Below are 24000 nucleotides of genomic sequence, written 5' to 3' on the forward strand. Positions count from 1 at the left end.
TCTCTCCCTGTTTATTTCTGTGTTCCTTTCTGTGGAAGAGCGTAGGCTCGAAACGTTAAGGACTTTTTCATTTCCTGAGCGTTAAACTAATACATCTGTTTGTTGTCTACAACACTTGCCTTCGAGATTTGTTTTTTTTTGTGAATTCTCTCTCTCTCTCTCTCTCTCTCTCTCTCTCTCTCTATATATATATATATATATATATATATATATATATACTTTATTTAAAAGCAGCAGAAATATAACAAAAAGCTGTTACTCAAAGTTTCACGTTCCCGTTCATCGGACAGTTTTGTTAAAAATGGGAGAGAAATGACGATGCAATCAAAACTAATATAAATTAAAAAACATGGATCTGTTTCAATGGTCGGTTCAAATAACGGTCTTAGGTATACAATGAACAAAATAAACAAAAATGAATTCAATATAGATTCATCCTATTTCTAAAAAAATCAAAGAAAACCTTAAATTGAAAAGTGGGTTCAAAATACATATTGTAAATAATTATATTCGAATTATCGCTCAATTAACACATTAAAATTAAAATAAAATTTACGTTGCATTAAAATAAAAAATATATACAATATAATGTGTACAGTATTAAAATAATTACGATGTCTACGAACAAAGGGAAGCAAGTCTTGACTTCCTTCCTTTTTTCCTTTCTTTTTCTTTAAATTATAGTTACCTTTTATTGGATTGAGTACTTTTTTGATGATCCTACCTATAATGGAAAGAAATATACGAAGGAGTGCTGAAAAGTTCCTCGCTTTAAGGGTGACGCGAAAGGCTACGCTGGAGGTCCAACCACCCGAGTTCTTTCACAAGACTTAGGAAAGCGGAAGGACCACTGTACTAAGTGTGTGACTCTGAGAGGGGAATATGTTGAATGAAGTCATAATTAACTGATCCTCCTGTATTTTCTATTATTCAAAGACAGAAAGTTTTCGGCATCCTCTCGTGTATATGTATATGTTGGAAACTGAAATATATTTATTAATATGTTTATACAAATGCTTTTCTTGTGTGTTGTATTGTGAATATATTTTGATGCACCCTTATATATATATATATATATATATACGTCTTGTTTGCAATGTCCTGTACCCAGATATGCACCTATATATACAGGTAGACGTAGGTATGCACATACCTGTACGTATATATGCATATACTCATTTATTATTGTTTTATATATATATATATGTATGTATCTATCTGTATGTGTATATATATATATATATATATATATATATATATATATATATATATATATATATATATATATATATATATCTGTTTCTGTATCTGTACACACACACACATATATATGTATATATATATATATATGAGTATGTGTATATGTGTGCGTATATGAGTGTGTGTGTGTGTGTGTGTGTGTGTGTGTGTGTGTGTGTGTGTGTGTGTGTGTGTGTATGAATGTATATGTGTATGGACTGAAAAAGAATTATAAACTTAAGATGAGCTTACTTGAACATTAATTGGATTTGGATCAATAAAAACTGGAGCAACTATATCAAATTCAATCCCAATAATAGTTCGAAAAACAACATCAAGGAAAATATTAAAAAAAAAAAAACTGAGTAGACACTTTCTGGAAACAGACAAACCCCATCATTTTAAAAATAAAAATAAAGATCTGTAACTTTACGTTTCTTTCTAATATTTTATTCTGAAAATATTAACTAACATACACCCGTATTAAACGAACAGATTAACAAACCATAAGTTACGTTTATTGTCTCGGAAATTACCTGAGCGACATACCTAAACGAAACTAATCATACGATCTCAATACCACATGATATTAAAATACAAAAAAAATATAAAAAACCCACTTTGAACTTTGATAAGCTGAACGATAGCGAAAATCGGTACGGAAGAGCAAAAATGGCTTTTCTTAGTAGCATATCATTTTTTTATTACTGCAAAACTGTTTGGGCTACAACGTGCACTAAAATTTATTCAGTAAAACGATTTTTTTTTCAAACGAGAACTTTTCAATAATATATGACTTTCCTCTTCTCTGTATTGTGTGTGTAAAACTCGTCTTGTGAAAATATACACATATATTTCAGTAAAACTGGGATATGAAAATTTCGTTACGTGAAAACACATTTTTGTATTATACTTGCAAATAAATACACGATAAAAATATTTACCTCTCAGGTTAAAAAGTAAAACTTGTTTCATTCAAATTAATATATATATATATGTAGTGAAACTACCTATCGCCATTATATACAAACAAACTATCTTCTCACTATTATATATAAACAAGCGCGGGCGTAGAGGAAAACATATTTCCCTGTCATCACGTGACTGATTATTGTTTGAAGCAGCAACCGCTTCGTACCGTTCCCGCCAGAACGTAAACTGACCAACCGTGGCCCCTAATAAGGTCACGTGATAGAGTATTTTTCTGATGCCTTTGGGAGCCTATCATCAACTATAAATAGCCTAAATTCAACGGCAAAATTTGTCTCGGTTCAGATCTCTTAGGGACCTGTTCCGTGTACCACACAGATCAGCAGCAGCAGTTCCAGCGACTACATCAACAGCATCTCCAGCTACGACTACCACCGACGTCGCCATCAGCAACACGACTCTACGACTACTAACCACCATCATCGCCGCCATCGTCAACACCACTTCAACTACGAACTACAAGATTCACCACCGACGTCGCCAATATCAACATGATTTCTACGTACACCAACTAACCAAACTACCGCGGCACATCTCTCTTCGATTTTGTTAGGTGTTTCATCTTCACCACGATAAATAACAGACAAGAACCTAGCCTGCGACGAACATCTGTATAACAAGAACCCGGCCCGGCATGGAAGCCACAACATCACAATAAGGTCACGTGATAGAGTATTTTTCTGATGCCTCGGGAGCCTACCATCAACTATAAATAGCCCAAATTATACCCGGCAAATTGGTCTCGGTTCAGTTTCTCTTAGAGACTGTTCCGTGTACCACACAGATCAGCAGCAGCATTTCCAGCGACTACATCAACAGCTTCGTCCAGCTACGACTACCACCGACGTCGCCATCAGCAACACGAGTCTATGACTACTAACCAGCATCATCGCCACCAGCATTCGCCAACATAGTCAACACGACTTTAACTACGAACTACAAGATTCGCCAATATCATCAACATGATTTCTACGTACACCACTAACCAAACTACCGCGGCACATATTCTCTCTTCGATTCTGTTAGGTGTTTCATCTTCACCACGATAAATAATAGACAAGAGTTCAGCCTGCGACGAACATCTGTATAACAAGAACCCGGCCCGGCATGGAAGCCACAACATCACAACTAGTGATCGCTTTGCCACACACACGCCTCAACTTCTTACATACAGACTCTTCCTATTGTGTACTCAACAAACCGGCAAATGCTCACACGTGTTACTGACTCTTTCTATCTGCTGTATATCACGCATACACATACATGTATCACTTACACACACTCTTTTCTTTATACGACGGCCTGTCTTTTATTATGTTTTCATTATGTCGCATTCACACTCACACACAGACATACATTTTAATGTCACAATAAATATTTCTGTTATTCATCTTTATACGGTTGTTCTCTCGTCTTAATTACTGGTCATTTACAAAATCATTATGTTATCGAAGTATAACATTTATATATCATCTTTGATATATTTTTGTGTTCGACCGTGTGACGCGTTTAAATAAAAGGAGTCCTGTTTTTTCCATTCGTCACCATTTCTCCTTTTTGGGTTCGCACGGTCGTTCTTACATATGTGTATAAAAATTTGGTGCATTTCAATAAACACACACACACACACACACACACACACACACACACACACACACACACACACACACACACACACACACACACACACAGGTATAAATAAGTGTGTCGGCGAGTACTGGTGGTTGTGTAACTATGTATACGTGTGAGAATTAGCTTGTACGTGAGTGCATATATATAACAAAAGAGGCTGGGTGTTTCCACGCAAGAAAAAATATAGGCAAACTTGATGTTGAAAGTGCATCTAAATTTGAAAAACTCGTAATTGTTTAAAATGCATTTATTTATAAAATATATACCAAACTAGTTTCAACAATATTTTTTGTTTATAATGGTAAAAGTTTAAAATTATGAATTAGAAAAACATCTTTAAATGTTTCAATGTTGACAAATTAAAATATTCAAAACAGATAAACTAGGACAGGTAAAGTTTAAATGTTCATAGCAGTCAATAATATTAAAACTGTATATCAATTTGTTTGAATGCACATAGCTCATTAATGTTAGTATACAGTTTTAATATTATTGACTGCTATGAACATTTAAACTTGTACCTGTCCAAATTTACCTGTTTTGAACATTTTAATTTGTCAACATTGAAAGTTTTAAAGATGTTTTTCTAATTCCTAATTTTAAAATTTTACCGTTGATAAACAAAAAAATATTGCTGGAACTAGTTTGTATATATGTAAATAAATGTATTTTAAACAATTACGAGTTTTACAAATTTAGGTGCGTTTTCAACAACAAATTTGCCTTGCTCCTCCAGTTCGTGCCTCACAGCGTTCAATACATACACACTTCACGTCTGGCTGTACAGCTTTTTTGTTTGTTTATTTCACCGTTTCGTTTTCCTGTCTTGTTTTCCGTCCGCCACTACCCTCCACGAAAACAATTTAATTTGTGTTCGTGGGAAGAACCATTTTAACGATGCGTATTGCCTTAATTCTTCGAAACGCCGGGGTTTTAATGGTGGCAGCTGATGAAAGAGATGTTTCTATGTGGCCTGCTCGTTTGTTGCACTTTGTTTACCATTTTGTCCATGTTCTTTTGCCACGTCATGTACCCAGTAATGTATCTATATGTACATGTGGATGAAGGTATATACATACATGTACATATATATGCATATACTCATATATTGTTTATATATATATATATATATATATATATATATATATATATATATGTGTGTGTGTGTGTGTGTGTGTGTGTGTGTATATATATATAGCAAAAAAGAAAATGGAGGAGATACAAAAATGACATACATCAGCCGGTAGACATTCTATTATGTCTATTTATTCTAAAACATTAGGAATCATTATAAGAATAGAAACACATGCAAAGACTGTGTGTTACACACATATGTACTAGTAATACAGAAAAGAGTATTTTTTGTCTGCAAGGGGGCCAAATAGAAGGAAAAACATCCTCCTCACAGAGCATGTTCTGTGGGGTTGCCGGGTTAGTCGCCGACGGCCCAACTTTTGTGGATATTGAACTGATATCATCAGGCCCAACAACGCTAGTTTACGCCTCCTATCATGATGGGGATGGAGAGGCGAATATAAGGAGCTGGAATTGATGAGTTACGGGAGTAAGAGTGGGTGTGTGCTGAGTATGGATTTAATAGTGCGACCTGAGTGCTGCTACACCCACTTAGCGGAAGGGATGAGCGGAAGGTCAGCAGGCAGTTTTTGAGTATGTGTGTGTACGTGTGTGTGTTTGTGTGGGGTTGTCGGTGTTGGGTACGTGTACGTGTGTGTGTGTATTTTGTATGTGCGTGTGTGTGTATGTGTATGTTTTTGTGCGTGCGTGTGTGTTTGTGTGTATGTGTATGTTGTGTATATGTGCGTTGCTGTGTACGTGTGTGTGCGTGCGTTTGCTATTGTATGTGCGTGTGTTGTTTATGCCCATGTGTGTGTGATCGTATGCGTGTCTGTGTGAGTGTGTAGTGTTGGTGAGAAGTGTGTGTGCGTGTGTGTGTGTATGTGGATGTGTGCGTGTGTGTGTGTATGTGTGGATGTGCGTGTGTGTGTGGGATTGTGATGTGAGTGTTAGGTACGGGTGTGTGTGTGTGTATGCGCGTGTATGTTTATGTGTGTCTGTATGTGTGTGTCCGTGTGCGCGCGCGTGTATATTTTTTGTGCGTGCGTGTATGTGTATATTGTGTATGTTTTCGTGCGTGCGTGTGTGTTGTGAATGTGAGTGAGTATTGTGTATGTGAGAGGTGTGTGTGCGTGTGTGCATGTGTGTATATGTGTATGTGTGTTGTGTATGTGTGTGTGTGTTTGTGTATGTGAGAAATGTGTGTGTATGTGTGTGTTTATGTGTGTGTGCGTGCGTATGTGTGTGAGAGCGTGAGGATGTGTGCCAGGTATGTGTGTTATTTTGTGTGTGCACTCCTCCCCCACACCAATCCCCTAACCGTACCCCCTTCCCACTCCGTTTCCACCCTGCCACCCTACCCCTTCGTCGGAGGATCCTACGGGCCTTCCGTCGCCTCCAGCTCGATCCCACCACCCACCCCATTTTCCCCAACCCACCCCTATCCTCTTTCAAACGCGCCCGCAACCTACGCGATCTACTGGTCCGCAGTACCTTCTCCTCTTCCTCCCCACCCCCACCGGGCTCCTTCCCGTGCTCCAGATCCCGCTGTCACACCTGCCCCTTCATCACCAACACTACCTCTGTCACAGGGTCGAACCTACACACTCTTCACATTCCACACAGTTTCACCTGCACCTCCTCCAACCTAATTTACTGCATCAAATGCACCCTATGCAACCAACTCTACGTGGGGCAGACGGGTCGCCGGCTGGCCGACCGTTTCACCGAACACCTAAGAGACGTTCGGCTAGGTTCGGACTCCCTCGTCGCCCGTCACTTCCAACTGCCCAACCACTCTCCCTCTAACATCTCCGTTTTTGGCCTCGCCCTGCACCATGGGTCCACTCCCTCGCGACTCCACTTGGAACAGCGCTATATTTTTAACCTTAATTCATCTTTCCCCTTCGGACTCAACACAGCCTCCTCCTCCTTATGACTCTCCCTTTTACGACTATGCATCACTTTTCTTTATTTTTTATTTTTTACCCCCCCCGTCCACTTTACATTATATCCATTATTCTCTTGTTATTACATTCACTACAATTTTCCACAATTTATCTCACCCCTTCCTACACGCACACATACCCACACACAAAAAATACACACACCCATACACACACATGTAAGCACACCTACCCCCAACACACCACACACACACAACACATATGCATGCACTTACACGCTCAGATTCGCCCACACACTTATACAAACGCACATACACACGCACACTTTTCTTTCCCTCGACGAGCGCGGGCGAGGGCGGATTGGACGGGTCTCGAAATCCTGGTCCAGGCTGCACAAACGTCGGAGGCGGAGGAACTGGGAGTAGGGGGTGGCCCGTTTGGTGTGGAATGGATGGGAGGAGGAGAAGTTGAGGTAGAGGTGGGAGTCAGTGGGTTTGAAGAAGGCGGAGGTAGTTAGAGAGTTGGAGGGGGGGTTGATGGAAAGAGAGATGTCGAGGAAGTTAACAGAGGTGTCAGAGATGGTAGAAGTAAAGTCAAGAGCAGGGTGGAAGTTAGAGAGGAAGGAGATGAAAAGGCAGAGCTGTTCGCGGGAGAGGGAGGTGGCTCCTATACAGTCATCTATGTAGCGACCGTATAGTTCTGGGGTCAGACCGGAGAATTGGGAGAATACTTGGGCCTCAATGTAACCAACAAAGAGGTTGGCATAATTGGGACCCATTCTCGTTCCCATCGCGACCCCGGACACATGTTGGTAGGTATCTCCGGCGAACGTGAAGCAGTTGAGGGTGGGGACGAGTTCTGCCAGACGAAGCAGGGTTGGGGTGCTAGGTGTGGAGTCAGGGCGGCGGTCAAGGAAGTATTGGAGGGCTGAGAGACCATCGTTGTGTGGAATCACGGTGTATAGGGATTTGATGTGTGTGTGATAACAGAACGTGTGTGTGCGTATGTATGTGTGTGTGTGTGTTTGTGTGTGCATGGTTTGGTGGTTTATCTGTTAGTGTGTATGTGTGTTTGTGTGTGTGTGTGTGTGTGACGGAGTGGAAGGATATATATATATATATATATATATATATATATATATATGACATCAAAATATTCGTAAATATTTTACATAAACATAAATATAATTAAGATAGAAGATACTCCATGACAATCCTTTAAAACATTTATAAAGATGACATATAAACATAATATAATTCAGACTAAAGGTAATCCATGGTAATCTATACAGCTGTTTCAAAACATTCAGTGCCTTGTTGATGCAATAATGCACATTATGGAAACAGTTGCACATAATGATGCAATAAAACATAGCAAAAGGCAATATTGATGTAACATATAAGTATGATATATAAGCTAATTGAAGCTACAAGCGGTTTCTTCCCACAGATTATCTTTTGTCTTCATTATGTTTATATTCATGCGACATATTCATAAATGTTTTGAAGCCATATATAACTGTTTGTGCATGTTTTATATAGATGATAAGTTTTTCAGAAGCCTGTAAAAACTGGTACTCGTATATTAGGTAATAGATTGGGTATAATGATTATATGATACTTTTGTTTCAAAACAGCTAAATTATGTTACCGAAGAGTTTCATGTTGAAGACCTTTCAGAAGTGGAGAAGAAAATTACCATTCATCAGACATGGCTGTACGGAAAATTATTGCTGGGGATCTTTGATAATGAAGGCCTGAAAGCATCGTATTCGTTTTATGGACCCCAGAACTGTTGTAAAAGAAAAACGAAACAAAACTTGAAGATGAAAGAACACAGTCGAAGGAAACATATCCAGAGCAAAAAGACCAAGGATGGCTCTTACGTCCATCAGAGTTATCTCCTCTATGTTGGTCCCTTTTAACCAATAGCCTACATGTCAGCATATAAATTGTACACCCCTGCTTTATGTAATATTTGATAGGAAGGTGAAGATGGGGTAAAAGTGAGAGAGAGAGAGTACAGAGATAGAAGCACAAGAGAAAGGTGGAAGGGTGGGACAGAAGAGAAGAGTGGATGGTTTTCTACAACCACGTGTGATAATGTATATGCATGTATGATGAACTTTCCCGTCGAAGACGACGTATGAGTGTTCAGCAGTTGCCGAACGACCTGCACAAATGATTTGTTTACAGTGATCAAATGTATTATGTGCTGTACATCAGCTCACTCCCTTCGTCAATTCGTCGTTGCCTGAACAGATGCATGGTGTCCCGTGCGTCAGGTGTCGAAGCGCTCGCTGAGCAACGGAGATGAAGTGTTTCACTCAAGAACACAACGCACCATCCGGTCTACGAAATGCATGTATAAGTGTGTACATGTTAGTGTTGGATATGGGAAGATATTAACCTTTCATTTATGGTGAGAGAGATACTAATCGACACTAATTATACTAAGGGTGTTCCCCACCAGTTGCCTAATATAAACTTCTGTTCATGCAGACAGGAGGAAAGCGTTTCACTTTTAGAGTTCAGGTAGGCCCCTGATTGGAGTGAATTTTCAGTATGAATTTTTTGCCAAACAAATTCTGCACTTCCTACTACTGTTGAGATAAAGTCTGCACATTTCCAACAGTCTTTAATTGATGCTATGTTATGCAGATCCTTTTTCACTTGTCACTTCTTGCTAGTGTGGTGGCGTTACGTCTCTCTTGGACGTTAAACAAAGACTTGTAACTACTGAACCTATTCTTAAAGTGGCGTTCAGTTATGTCCATATATTACCGAACTTACGTTGTCCAGTCTGATCGGTTATTGGGCTTGTAGCTTTATTTCTGCACAACAGTCTACCTCTGTGTTAAATTAGAACTTATTTTCTAAGATTTTCTTTATACTGGGTGCTCAACTAAAAGAGACACTCAAAGTGTACCTATTGAAAATTTTCTTGTACTTACGTGACTGCGGAAATTGTTTGTCCACCATTGTAAGTAAGATACTATTTACACAAGTTTGAATATTAATAGTAAACGGGAGCGTGTACCATCATCAATACTGTTAAATATTACATAAAAGTGGAGCGGACAATTTGCCTCTTATATGTTGACATGTAAGTCACTGGTTAAAAAAAATCAACCGAAAGGATATAACACTGATGAGTTTAAAGGCTACTCTTGCTATTTTTGTTTTGGCTGTCTGCTTTTTTTTTTCACAGTGTTCTTTCATCCATGAGTTTCGTTCTATTTTGTTTTACAATAGCTCTGAGACTTATAAACCAGATGTAACGCTTTCAGGCCCCCAATGGCAATGAGCTCCTGCTATACTTTTTCATTCATCTGTGTGTAATTATTGCTAATTCACCTCTCTACTTCTGGAAGGTTTTTTCAGTCTGGAAACGTTCAGTAAAATAAATTGGTTGTTATATAAATACTATGTGTAAATAATATAAATAAATAAATATATGTATGTATGCATGTATGTATTTATACACACGTACACATGTTTTTTTACATGTGTGTGTATATATATATATATATATATATATATATATATATATATATATATATATATACATATATATATATATAAGTGTTTGTGTGGCTACGGAGGTATGTATTTATGTATGCATTTACCTGTATAGAAGGGTATATATTTCTTTGTATATGTGCATGTGAATGGCTTGGTATAGTTATCTCTTTATAGATGCATCTCTACAGAAAAATGAATGCATCATCTGCATGCGTTTTTCTGGACATATAAATACAGATATGCAGTTACATTCATGGACATGCCTGCATTTAAATATTTATAAACAGCTATCTTAGAACTATATAAGAATATTCTAACAAATAATATACAGTAGCGTAATCTATATTACTCTAACCTTTTAAAAAAATATCCCAGTTTAAAATTTCTTAAAAGAAAGCTGTTAACACTAACACTAATTTTGACCTCTCTCTGATCAACGCTCTTTGACAAATTTAACGGGTATTATATATAACTATTCTTATATGAATACTAAAATAGCACACTTTCCTATATACAAAGAATCTTGATTAGTTATAACAAGAACTTAACCAATTCTAATTGTGATCTGAATATTGACACATAGGTCACGTGATCCCTATGACAGTTTACTGCTTTACTCTTATGCCTGACTGAAACCAGACAATTACAAACATCTTTTATCAAATCAGAAAAACTGCTTCCATCGTCCCTTTTTTCACCCTTACTCTCTATGCTTATACTTTCTTCTGGTCTTTCTCTATGCTCTGTTTCTATACAGCTATTTCTCCTGTCTGACTACTTTAAACGGATTTTGCTCATGATATCTGTATTTGTTTAGAGAGAAAGAGGGATGTTTAGGTTATGTGGATGATGCTTGCGTGCAGAAGGCGAGAGAGAAATTTGAAAGTAGCATTGTCTGCTGTAGAACGAATGGTTAGAAGTAATAGCTAGTACAGAAGTAATAGCTAGTACAGAAGTAATTTGAGTTTAGATGAAATAGTTTAGAAAACAAAACCGAGCCTTGAAATACACCACGGATAACAGAGCGGGAATCGTAGCTGTCTGACACTGGAAGAATAATGGGTTGGCTTCAAAGCGGTGAGGGGGGAAAAGTCACCACTGTGGAATTTTTTGGTGGGTCGGTGAATTGCTTACCGATACGGAAAGATAAGAATATTAACTGTTGTAGATACAGGATAGAATGTAATAAGAAAAAAGATTTTGCTGTTATTTGTAACAATTCGAGCTGTTACGCAGAAACGCTATCGTTGGCTCCAGGCATGAGCTATGAACATTGAAGTCACAATGGATGATGATTTCAGATGATATTAATGGGTGAAAGTTGCCAACGAACAAAAGCAATGGAAAAAAATCAATAAAGACTTCTATAGTGCGTCTCCTGATTTTTATTATTTACAGTTGGAACCCCAGAGTAAAAGAATAATTACTTCAAATTATACGAAACAATGGCTTTTGATGTTGCTAGTTTTGTTGCTTGTGTTGTCGTTGTTAATTCTTTTAATAATGTTTGCCAGACATTTAATTTATTACGAATCCTGTTACTAAATCACATCAACTCCAATTATTATAACAGATCATAACGAAGCGCATGAAAAGAACGCAAAGTAAATATCAGTTAGACAAATTTTACACATTCGATTTTTTTAAAAGTCGAACAATGATTCCGCCTCAGCAACAGCTCTGTCTATTGTCTTTTCTGAAAGTTTTTCTATTACTGAACGCCTTGGGACAAATCGTTGTACATTGATAGTTCCTCCAATTCCACTCTCCTTGTCCTCGATAAACACTACTCTGTCACTATTCCTGAATGCGAAAATCTTGATGCAGTACATCTGAAATTAATTGAATCTGAGATCATTGCTTGTTATTATTAACAACATTGCTATTATTGGCTATCTAGCAGAATCAATAAAGCGTCGCAAAAAAAAAAAAAAAAAAAAAAATTGCGTATGGTATTTTTTTCGTTACTCTATGTATTGGGTTCAAATCCTGCCAAGATGAACTTTTCTTTTTTTTATCTCACAAGGCTCGATATAATTAAGTACCTGTCAAGTGCCGGGGTCGAGGGTAATGATTAATCTCCCCTCAAAAATTGTTGACTTTTTGCCTAAATTAGAAAGAATTATTATTATTATTATTATTATTATTATTATTATTATTATTATTATTATTGAGTGAGAAAGCAGCGCATGTCATCAAATGACACAAGGAGCGGTAGATTTGCAGAATCGCTTGAGTGACAGACATTCAATAAACATTTATCTAGTGGTGTTTAGTGTGGGGGACAGGGTTCATTTTCCAATTCAGTACCAACTACATACAGGGTCTAAGCTTCATTCATGTAAGGTCCAACCGAATTAAGTACCATTTATATATAGGGAGTGGGATGTAGACCATCAATTAAATTAAGCACCAGTCATGCAGTGAGGGTTACGATCCAATTAAACTAAATATCAGTGTTGTACTGGGGATTAGGCTATTTCAATTACATGCCACTAATGCTCAGGGAATGAAGTTTGTCAAATTAAGTTCCAGCCAAATATTGGGACGTATTCAGTTAAATTAAGTACCAGTGATGTACTGGAGAATTTTCCCAATTTAATAAGTCCTTGCGATATATAGAATTATTTCTATTACGAATCCACCCGTTTTCTGTCAAGTGCTGGATGAAACATCGGCAAGCAGTAGAGTTACTGAAGCTTCATCCAATAGCGGATAGAAAGTGGGTGGGTTCAATTAAGCAAAATGGGGGTCGGGGGTTAGTAGTGAGTGGAATAATTCAAAGTAAAATATGGTAATTAATAATCGAAGTTTACATAGCAACAACTGCTACAACATTGAAAATCATAATTTCTTGTAGCCGCATGGTGTTGCATGTTGAATATGTATTAATTATACAAGGTGATTTTGTTGTTGGGCGAATGAACCCTAGACGAAGAGGAAACTGAACTCTGAATGCAAAGAGCCAGAAACCATCTCCTTTGTCGCTCTAACTGTCCGGCCAATCCACCGCCCCCGACTTGTTCATTATTTATCGACCCTGGATCTGAAAAAGATAAAACCAAGCCCGGTAGAATTTGATCCGAGAAGGTAAAAAGCCGGAACGAATATTGCAAGTCATTCCATTCGACATTGTGACAACTTTACCAATTCGTTTTTTGGTTTATCTTCACGTCTAAATATAAAAATCAAAAATAATTAATTTCTTTTGACAAGTCTCCAGATAATTTTTGGTGTGTGTATCGAAACTCTCTCCTTTTTTCTCTCTGTCTCTGTCTCTTGTTCGTTCTCTCTCCGTGTCTCTCTCTCCCTACACACACACGCACACACAGACACACACACACACACACACACACACACACACACACACACACACACACACACACACAATTAATAGAATGAGATAAAAAAAATCCAGGACTGTGAATAGTTTTCAGAACAGTTATAAAACCAAGCGCGTTGGTTTTATAGCTGTTTCCAGGATATTTTATATATCCCTTCATCCTGTTTTTTTTTCTCTTCCTGTTTTTGATTTAACCTTACAAACACATTCCCAATTTTTAAGTCACTCAAAAAAAAAAAAAAAAAAACCCTCGATCGAATTGCACCATTTACAAGATTCTATGCCTTGAACGACCAAATATAAAAACTATCGGAACGTACTCACAAGGTACAGGAACATTCACATACTTCCCTTGTACATGCACATACATACACGTATACCCAAACAGAACTGAAATGATGTTTGATTTTTCTTTTCAGCATTGAGCGTTCACTAACTCATTTCCTTGTAGAGGCGTCCCTGAAGTCTTGAGGCACTGTCTCGTGCATCCAGATGAGCTGAAACAGCTGGTGAATTTTCCTCCACTATCCACCTCTATAAGCGAAATGGAAACCACCAGGTCTGCGACGATCGTCGCGGAATTTCACTGCTGTCCATCACAGGCAAGATCCTGGCTAGAGTTTTGCTCAACCGCCTCATTGCACACCTAGAGCAAGGTCTCCAGTGTGGCTTCCGGAAAGACCGTGAGGCTATCGACATGGTGTTTGCTGCTAGACAGCTGCAGGAGAAATGTCGACCTCTACTCGATCTCTACTCCACCTACATCGACCTGACCAAGGTCTTTGATACCGTAGTAGAGAAGGTCTTTGGAGAATCTTGGCGAAGTATGGATGTCCCAGAAAATTCATCACCATCGTAAGACAACTACACGATGGCATGTTGGCACGATGGCATGTTGGCAAGGTTACAGGACAACAGAGAGACCTCTGATCCATTCCCTGTCTCCAACGGAAGGAAACAAGGATGTGTCCTTGCTCCCACCTTGTTCAGCCTTATGTTCTCAGCCATGCTGACAGATGCTTTCAGGGACACAGACATAGGCATCGGCGTCAAGTACCGGTCCGACGGTTCAGTCTTCAACCTCGGGAGACTCAAAGTGAAAACCAAGGTTTCAGTAGACACCGTCAACGACCTCCTGCTCGCCGATGACTGCGTTCTCAATGCTGCCACTGAGTCCAGCATGCAGCACAGCGTTGACTTGTTCTCTGAGGCCTGCAACAACTTTGGCCTTACTATCAATACAAAAAAGATTGAGGTAATGTATCAGCCAGCTCCAACCAAGCCCTACGTTGAACCCAACATCACCATCAACGGGCAGCGACTGAACGCGGTGGACAAGTTCACCTACTTTGACAGCACACTCTCTAGAAATGTCGTCGATGACGAAATCAACGCCAGACACGCCAAGACAAGCGCTGCCTTCGGCAGGTTAAGCAAGACTGTCCGGAAAGGAGGGGGATCACCATCGTGACAAAGATCAAGGTGTACCGGGCTGTTGTTCTCACAACGCTGCTTTACGGCTGCGAGTCCTGGACGGTCCACCAGCGTCATGCCAGGAAGCTGAACCACTTTCATACAATACGCCTCAGAAAAATTCTCGGCATAAATTGGCAGGACAGGATCCCGGACACCGAGGTATTAATACGTGCTAACCTGCCCAGCATCCATACCATCTTGATGCAGTCTCAGCTTCGCTGGGCAGGGCACGTAGCTCGCATATCAGACTATCGATTACCAAAAAGATTGCTCTTTGACGAGCTGCAAAAGGGAAAGCGCTCACAAGGCAGCCAGAAGAAGCGCTTTAAGGACACACTGAAAGCCTCACTGAAAGCCTTCAACATCGACCATGCAACTTGGGAGCAGTCTGCTCTAGACAGACAAAGGTGGTGATCAGCTGTCCACAAGGGTGCCAACACATGCGAGACAAATAGGATCGCTACTGCAGAAGACCGCACACAAGCCAAGAAGAACAGAGCTAACAACCATGTAGCAGGCGCCACCATTCCCTTTCGACACTGTCAAAGACTCTTTCGGACGCAGATTGGCCTCATTAGCCATCTGCGGACTCACAAAACAAACCCACTCCCACCCCAGGATGACTAAATAGTCTTCGTCGCATTGACGGACAAACTACATCCCATTTCCATTGCACACACACACACACACACACACACACACACACACACACACACACACACACACACACACACACACACACACACACACACACACAAGCATTCACATATCTCCCTTTTACATACATACACATATACTCACACAGAGCTGAAACGCTAATTTTTTTCACCCCTTCCTTCGATATTCATCTATCACTCCTTCCTTTCTCTTTCATATGTTGTGACGGAGAAAAATAGATGATACACGACGCTCTCTTTGCCACTTCCTTTCTCTCACTCTCTCTCAGTCAGGGCTATTACTCTCACTACTTATCCTTCACTGAATTACTATTTTCTCTCCTCTCCCTTTACTTATACTACTCTTTCTCCTACTCCGTCCTACTCCTACTCTGTGATTTTGGACGAATATATATATATAAACACTAAGCTCATTATTATATTAGGAGATTATAGTGTCTTAATAGTCAATTGATGTTACCGAATAGTCTCATGCTGATAACCTTCCCGAATTGGAGAAGTAAATTTGCAATCGTCTGACATAACTGAATGAAAAGCATGGCTTTGGAAAAGAACCGAAGCTGTACTTATTGGACAAATAATGAGGAGCTTACTTTCAAAACCGGCATTAGTACACATTTGGCCGATTTCATGATAACCATTGCAACATAATCTGCAAGCTGCTAGCTTCAAGCACGTGAAATTTTTTTCAGTCGAACTGGGATAGATGCCATATAGACAGTAGGCGAATTTTAGTCTTCCAGTCAAAATCAGATATATGCAAGTTGTTGTTTTAAACAATTACTCAAATGTTATTCCGATGCATATATCTGGTTTTGAAAGTAAGCTCTTACGTACGTACATACATACATACATACATACATACATACATACACGCATGCACACACACACATATGGGGGTAACGGAGCTAACATTCAAAAACAGTTTTTACAAGCACAAACGTTCAGTTATCGGCCCTGAGAGAAAAATGTGTTACGGCCTTCTTGATATTTACATGGTTCTTGCGTGAGGTATGTCCTCACGAATTTAAAATTACTTGATCGATTGTAGATAGGGCGCAATCATAGAGGAACGCTAGCTTAAAAAAAAAACAAATGTGACTTGGTTTTTGAGAGAAAAATTAAGAATTTCGACTGAAGACATCAACAGTTTGAACAAAAGAATGGAATTATCTGCACCTTGTATGTATAGTTCTAAGTATCTTTTATGTAAATATCAGCTTCCTTGAACATACATACATACATACATACATACATACATACATACATACATACATACATATGGTTCGGAAAGAAAACGTTGGCTTCAAAATGTTTAATTGATATATATTTTATTAATATATGTTTTAATGTGTAGGTACATGTCCATGTGTGCGTATGTGTGTATATATGCATATATATATATATATATATATATATATATATATATATATATATATATATATATATGCATGTATATATAATGACATGCATGTAAGTGATTGTATGTGTGTATATATGCGTTTGCGTGGTTGCCGCTGAACACACACGCGCATACACATTCATTGTTTTTAAAAATATTTAGGAACATTAATTAAGAGTATTATTTTAAATACATTAATAAAACAACAAAGCTATTTGAGAAAAGCTATTATAGTGACTTCGAGTGTATGAAGTTTAAAACGTTTAGAATATTTCCGTGAGGATCAGAAATGAAATCAAAACGTGAGCTTCAAAGCATCCGTTTGTTTTACCGCTAACTCTACTTACCTATCTATCTATTTATCTATCTATCTATCTATCTATCTATCTATCTATCTATCTATATATCTATATATATATATATATATATATATATATATATATATATATATATATATATATATATATGTGCATATGTTTATATATACATAGATGTATATCTATCTATCTATCTATCTGTTTGTATATATGTATCTATGTATGTATATATATATATATATATATATATATATATATATATATATATATATATATATATATATATATATATATATGTGTGTGTGTGTGTGTGTGTGTGTGTGTGTGTGTCTCTGGCTATCTATCTATCTATCTATCTATCTATCTATCTATCTATCTATCTATCTATCTATCTATCAATCTATCTATCCATCTGGGCGCGCGTGCGTATGTGTGTGTGTGCATGTGCATACCAGCTATCTTTTTGATCGATCTCAGTGTGAAACAAAAGCAACACGGGATTTGAACACACCGAGATGTGTAGCGAAACAGGTTCAATATTCCAGTAATTTTATAGAACGAATTCTTCAGTGACAACAGTAGTCACTCTTTCTTTTTGTAAGAAAGGTTGAAAAAATATTTTATCAGCCTCTCTATGCTATTCCCTACAAAGGTTTTCACGACTGATTTGGTCAGTGTGGAAGTCAGCATAGCAATGATCTGAGCCATCTCTCCAGTATTGTTCTTGTAGTCAATGGAGATTATCTTGAAGGCAGTAATAATTGGTAAATGTCCCGTCTAAGAGCCTTTATGGATGATGCTACTGTATTTTCCTCAAAATAAGACACACTATTCTGAAACAGTTAGCTGCGTCAGCCGCCTCATCAGAATGAGTTTCTCTTGTTACGGAAGGTGAAAACAGATAAAGTTCTGTTCACTGTAGCCAACCAATCGATTCCAACAGTGATAGAAGAACCCATCAAGAGCTTTCGGAGATGGTATAAAGACTCTTTGAATAATACAAAAAAGGGAATTGAATCCAGGCAAATACAAAGCTTAACTGCAGATCATGCTTATAACAAAGCTTCTCTGGTTTTTGTTGATATATAATATCAGAACTAGCTCAGCAAAAATGATTGAGATTAAGATTAATAAACAAACATGAAAATGCCTCGGTGTCCCAACTGGGCTCATTAAGATTGGTCTCTATTGACACAAAGCAAAGCTGAATCTACCCTTAAATCCATCGTGGATAAGTACAGGGCTTGAAAAGCAATGCTCTTGTGTATGCTAGAAGGTTCAAGAGACAAAGTTAAGAGATCTATCCAACCCAATCTGAGAACTTGTTGAAAATGCTAAGTTCGGAAGGCGATAGAAGAAACACTGGGGAATTTAGAGAAATAACCGGATACACATTAACCAACAGGCAGAGACTAGGCTCAGTGGAGTAGCAGGCAAAGCAAAAAGGAAAATAAGGAGAGACATTGTAATACAGGAAGTGAAAAGAGAAAAGGATGACAGGAGAATAACGAAGTCAGTCCAGCAAGGACAATAGGGCTAACAGGGACAATAGACGACGTGGAAGAGTACACTCCAAAAATGTCTCAGCTGGAGTTATATGCATATGACTCCATCTTCAGGTGTGTGTATAATTTCATGCCCCCGAATACAAACGTAGTGAAGTTGGAGGAAATGAGATAACTCTCTGTCCGTTCTGCTAAGACAGACAGTGGAACACATCCGACGATCATGCGAATTGGCATTATCTCAAAGATAATAAACGGCTTAAGGAGGTCGTACAAGCGATTTGTACTACGTTAAGGAAGATGACTTCAAGAGAAGCTCTAACAATGGTCTACACGGCGTGAAGTTAAACATGGAACAGCTGTGCTAATTGAATTATTGTATCAGGGTCTACTGCATGGAGTGAATGGATAAGAATGTTCAACAGACCTTCCAGAATGGGAATCTTATTCAGAAATCATCAACAGGCGCAGGAGTGGCTGTGTGGTAAGTAGTTTGCTCATGTGGAGGCGCGTGACTTAGTGGTTAGGGTGTCAGCATCATGATCGTAAGATTGTGGTTTCGATTCCTGGACCGGGCGACGCGTTGTGTTCTTGAGCAAAATACTTCATTTCACGTTGCTCCAGTCCACTCAGCTGGCAAAAATGAGTAACGCTGCGATGGACTGGCGTCCCGTCCAGCTGGGGAACACATACGCCATTAAAACTGGGAAACCGGGCCCATGAGCCTGGCTAGGCTTTAATTAGGGGCTATCGGTCGGCGGGCGCCGGTGCACTTCCCATTTCTATTCATTTTGTCGTCATCATCTTCACCACATTAATGTCTCTGTCCAGCCCGCAGCTACTTCTCTGTGTATTGCTTTTTATAGCAAATTCAATGAAATAAAGTACTTTGCTCACCAACCACATGGTTCTTGAGCAAGTGTCTTCTACTATAGCCTCGGGCCGACCAAAGCCTTGTGAGTGGATTTGGTAGACGGAAACTGAAAGAAGCCTGTCCTATATATATGTATATATATATATATATATATATATATATATATATATATATATATATATGTGTGTGTGTGTGTGTGTGTGTGTGTGTGTGTGTGTGTGTGTGTGTGTGTGTGTGTGTGTGTGTGTGTGTGTGTGTGTGTGTGTGTGTGTGTGTGTGTGTTTGTGTCTGTGTTTGTCCCCCCCAACATCGCTTAACAACTGATGCTGGTGTGTTTACCTCCCCGTAACTTAGCGGTTCGGCAAAAGAGACCGATAGAATAAGTACTAGGCTTACAAAGAATAAGTCCTGTGGTCGATTTGCTTGATTAAAGGCGGTGCTCCAGCATGGCCACAGTCAAATGACTGAAACAAATAAAAGAATAAAAGAGAGGTGTGAAACAGAACACGGTGCTCCACTCACTTTTATCAAAATAGATTAGTCTGATTGAACTCACTGCACCATATGAAAATAGTGGAGGCGCAATGGCCCACTGGTTAGGGCAGCGGACTCGCGGTCATAGGATTGCGGTTTCGATTTCCAGACCGGGCGTTGTGATTGTTTATTGAGCGAAAACACCTAAAGCTCCACGAGGCTCTGGCAGGGGATGGTGGCGAACCCTGCTGTACTCTTCCACCACAACTTTCTCTCACTCTTACTTCCTGTTTCTGTTGTGCCTGTAATTCAAAGGGTCAGCCTTGTCACACTGTGTCACGCTGAATATCCCCGAGAACTATGTTAAGGGTACACGTGTCTGTGGAGTGCTCAGCCACTTGCACGTTAATTTCACGAACAGGCTGTTCCGTTGATCGGATCAACTAGAACCCTCGTCGTCGTAAGCGACGGAGTGCCAACAACAATGAAAATAGAATGGAAGAAATTCACTGTACAAGACGGGGAAATATGTCAGCTTAGCTTCCAGTTTCCGAGAAGCTGGCTTCGAAACCAAAGTCCTTGCCATAGAGATGGGCGCGAGGGGAATTGTTGGCAAATCTACCTACGATATCATAAAACAACTCTATTTCTGTTAAAAAGAGGACCAAAGTTTTTGAGTGGATTGCTGAAGCATCCGAAAAGAGTTCCACCTGGATCTGGTCAGGGAGAAATCAAAGAGAACTTCAGAATGCATAATTGATCCTGCGTACGACTGGTATCTCAGACCGAGGTGGTTACAACATCCAAAGAATCTTGGCTCTAAGACACTGCGAACTACCACCCAGGAAGTTGCAGGTTAAAATACAAATAGAAGCGCAAAATTTGCTGCTGAAGTGTACCCAGGAGTCAGGACCTGGAATGCAGCGCGGACCCCTTAGAGTGCAAAGAGTTAAGAACCGAAGCACTTATATAAAGTGGGATCTTTTTTCGCTGAAAAGCTTCTGCTGTTCAGCCCTCCTAAGAGTTTACTACTGATTACCTACCTACCTACCTACCTACCTACCTACCTACCTATCTACCTACCTACCTACCTACCTACCTGCCTGCCTGCCTGCCTGCTTACCTACCTACCTACTTACCAACCTTATATATATATATATATATATATATATATATATATATATATATATATATATATATATATATATATATATATATATATATATATATATATATATATACACATACATATATATGTACACATGCATGCATACATACATGCATATATATATATGAAGTATGATATGATTGGATGTAAGGGCTATTTTTCTCTTTTAGTTATAGCGAAGGGCATTCAAGAGCGATGTTATACTCTTTTGCGAGATTGTAGACCAAAGGCGTTGCCACGACCCTGACTGCATCTGTTGCAGAATAATACTGTTAGTGGACAAATCTTTTGTAGTGGATCTCGTTCTAGCTTTTCCTCCTTTTCTTCTTCTTGGTTTTATCCAATTCGACTCTGTAACGTTTAGTTCTTTGTTTACAGCCACCCGTCACTGTTTGCCGCCAGTCGCTATCTTCTCCCTCGCAGTCACAATCAGGCCACCCGCTTCAGTGAGATGTCATTTGACATCTCACTGAATCCTTATAATGGGGTTTTGGGTGCCCTCTTTGACGGCGTTCATATTTCAACTCACAGAGTTCTCCGTATGGGTCACGTTTCTCATTTAGTGAAATTTAGTTTCCAGTAGGATAGACTCGACACTTGGCATATTCTGCTCTTTAACCGCTCATCTATTTAATACCATATCTTTAACCGCTCATCTATTTAATACCATATAAATTCTACATCCTGAAATGGGTTCGTGGTACTTTTTGTGCCAGACCAGTACAAATTTGAAGGACGAGAGAGTAGGACTGGTTTGGCACCAACCATGCCCACTATAATAATAAACCCCTACTACAGAGTGGGGTAATTTATTGAGCGTTTAATGAAGACCAAGGGAGTAATCCCCTACTGAAAATTTGGAGAGATTCTACAGCAGATATATACGGTTATATTCAATCAATATCTAACATCATCTGTGGTTCCATGGGTGCAACGAACGTGTTGACTTGTCTTTCTTTTGTGGTGTATCCATGAATGGAGAGGAGGTAAGTGTACTTGGGGCTATGTACTTAGATCTGGGAACAGCCCAGCTCTGCAATACCGTCGACCACAATAATAAAGGCCAACCGACTCAGGAAGAGTAAAGGTTCAGTTCAAAAGTGAGAAATATGTCGTCTAGTGTTTGAGAACAGGTGGGTTGTACCGCGGTACGAGTAGATGAGGATATCAACTGTTATAGAAAGAGCAGAATAGAAACGATTCGGTCTCAGCTGTGCTAAAAGATGGGTTCCATGTGGAATAGTTGTTGTTTAGCTCCGTATCAGCTTTAATACCTTTTAATTGCATTAAAACGTATAAAAAAGATTTAATATTCACAGCTGTGAGTGTCTCATTTTCCTCCAGGACTACATTATCTGATGTGTCTTCTTTTTAAAGGTGGTAACGTGTGATATGGAGAAGATTTGGCTTATTTTGTGGTAGGCTGACTCATCACAAAGGGGTTTACTCGTTGGGTCGTACTGATAGATAGTTGTATACATCAAAGTCACTAATGTTGATGATTTCAGAAGATATTACGAGTAAAAGTTGTCAACCATCGAAAATAACGAGAATAATTAATAAGACTTCAAAATTACATTTTCTGATTTTTATTATTTACAATCGGAAGAATGATGGATTGGCAGAATCGTAGAGCCTGGTCTTTAGGATACTTATTCCAGGACTTAACGTTATGCCTTTCGTTTCGCTCTTCCAGATCGAATAACAAAGTACCTGCCAAATACTGGGGTCAGCGTTAGTGACTCTTACCGTCCCTCCATATTTGTGGCCTTGTGACTATGGTAGAAACAGTCGGAACCCCAGAGTAAGAAATAATTACTTCAAATTATACGAAACAATGGCTTTAGTTGCTGCTAGTTATGTCATTTGTGTTATTGTTAATTCTTTTAATAATGTTTGTCAGACATTTAATTTATTACGAATCCTGTTACTAAATCACATCAACTCCAATTATTATAATCGATCATAACAAAGAACGGATCATGAAAAGAACGCAAAGCAAATATCATTTAAACATTTTCCACATTCGATTTTTTAAAAGTCGAACAATGATTCCGCTTCAGAAACAGCGTTCTGTATAGCTTTTTCTGAGATTTTTGATATCACAGAACGCCTTGGGCTAAATCGTTGTACATCGATCGTTCCTCCAATTCCACTCTCCTTGTTCTCGAGAAATGCTATTCTGCTACTATCCCTGTATGCGAAAACCTTGATGCGGTACATCTGAAATCAATTGAATCTGAGATCAATATTTGTTATTATCATTTTTACCAAAGGAGAAAGTAGATTGACAGAATTGGCAGATTGATTAACATAGAATGATAATACCTTATAGTGTTGAGCAAAGTTTCTTTACTTTCCGAGTTCGGCTACCGCCCGGATCAGCTTTGCTTTTCAT

The 24000-nt window shown here is 38.8% G+C and overlaps 1 protein-coding gene across 3 annotated transcripts in view; it reads right to left on the reverse strand.

Moving 5' to 3' along the window:
• Positions 1–24000, reverse strand: part of LOC106883825 (uncharacterized) — a 58968-nt gene that overhangs the window by 5365 nt on the left and 29603 nt on the right. The window contains exon 6 of one of the 3 annotated variants that reach the window (XM_052968653.2): positions 11729–12198. The exons of 1 other annotated variant lie outside the window; for it this stretch is intronic. In XM_052968653.2, the coding sequence (XP_052824613.1) occupies positions 12010–12198 (189 nt within the window). In that variant the 3' untranslated portion in view covers positions 11729–12009. Of the gene's footprint in view, positions 1–11728; positions 12199–23175; positions 23826–24000 lie in introns of those variants that run through there. One more of the 3 variants, XM_052968651.2, reaches the window with a different exon arrangement.

Source organism: Octopus bimaculoides, chromosome 6 (genome assembly GCF_046866305.1).
Source record: "Octopus bimaculoides isolate indiv1 chromosome 6, ASM4686630v1, whole genome shotgun sequence".
In the NCBI taxonomy this organism is placed as follows: domain Eukaryota; kingdom Metazoa; phylum Mollusca; class Cephalopoda; order Octopoda; family Octopodidae; genus Octopus; species Octopus bimaculoides.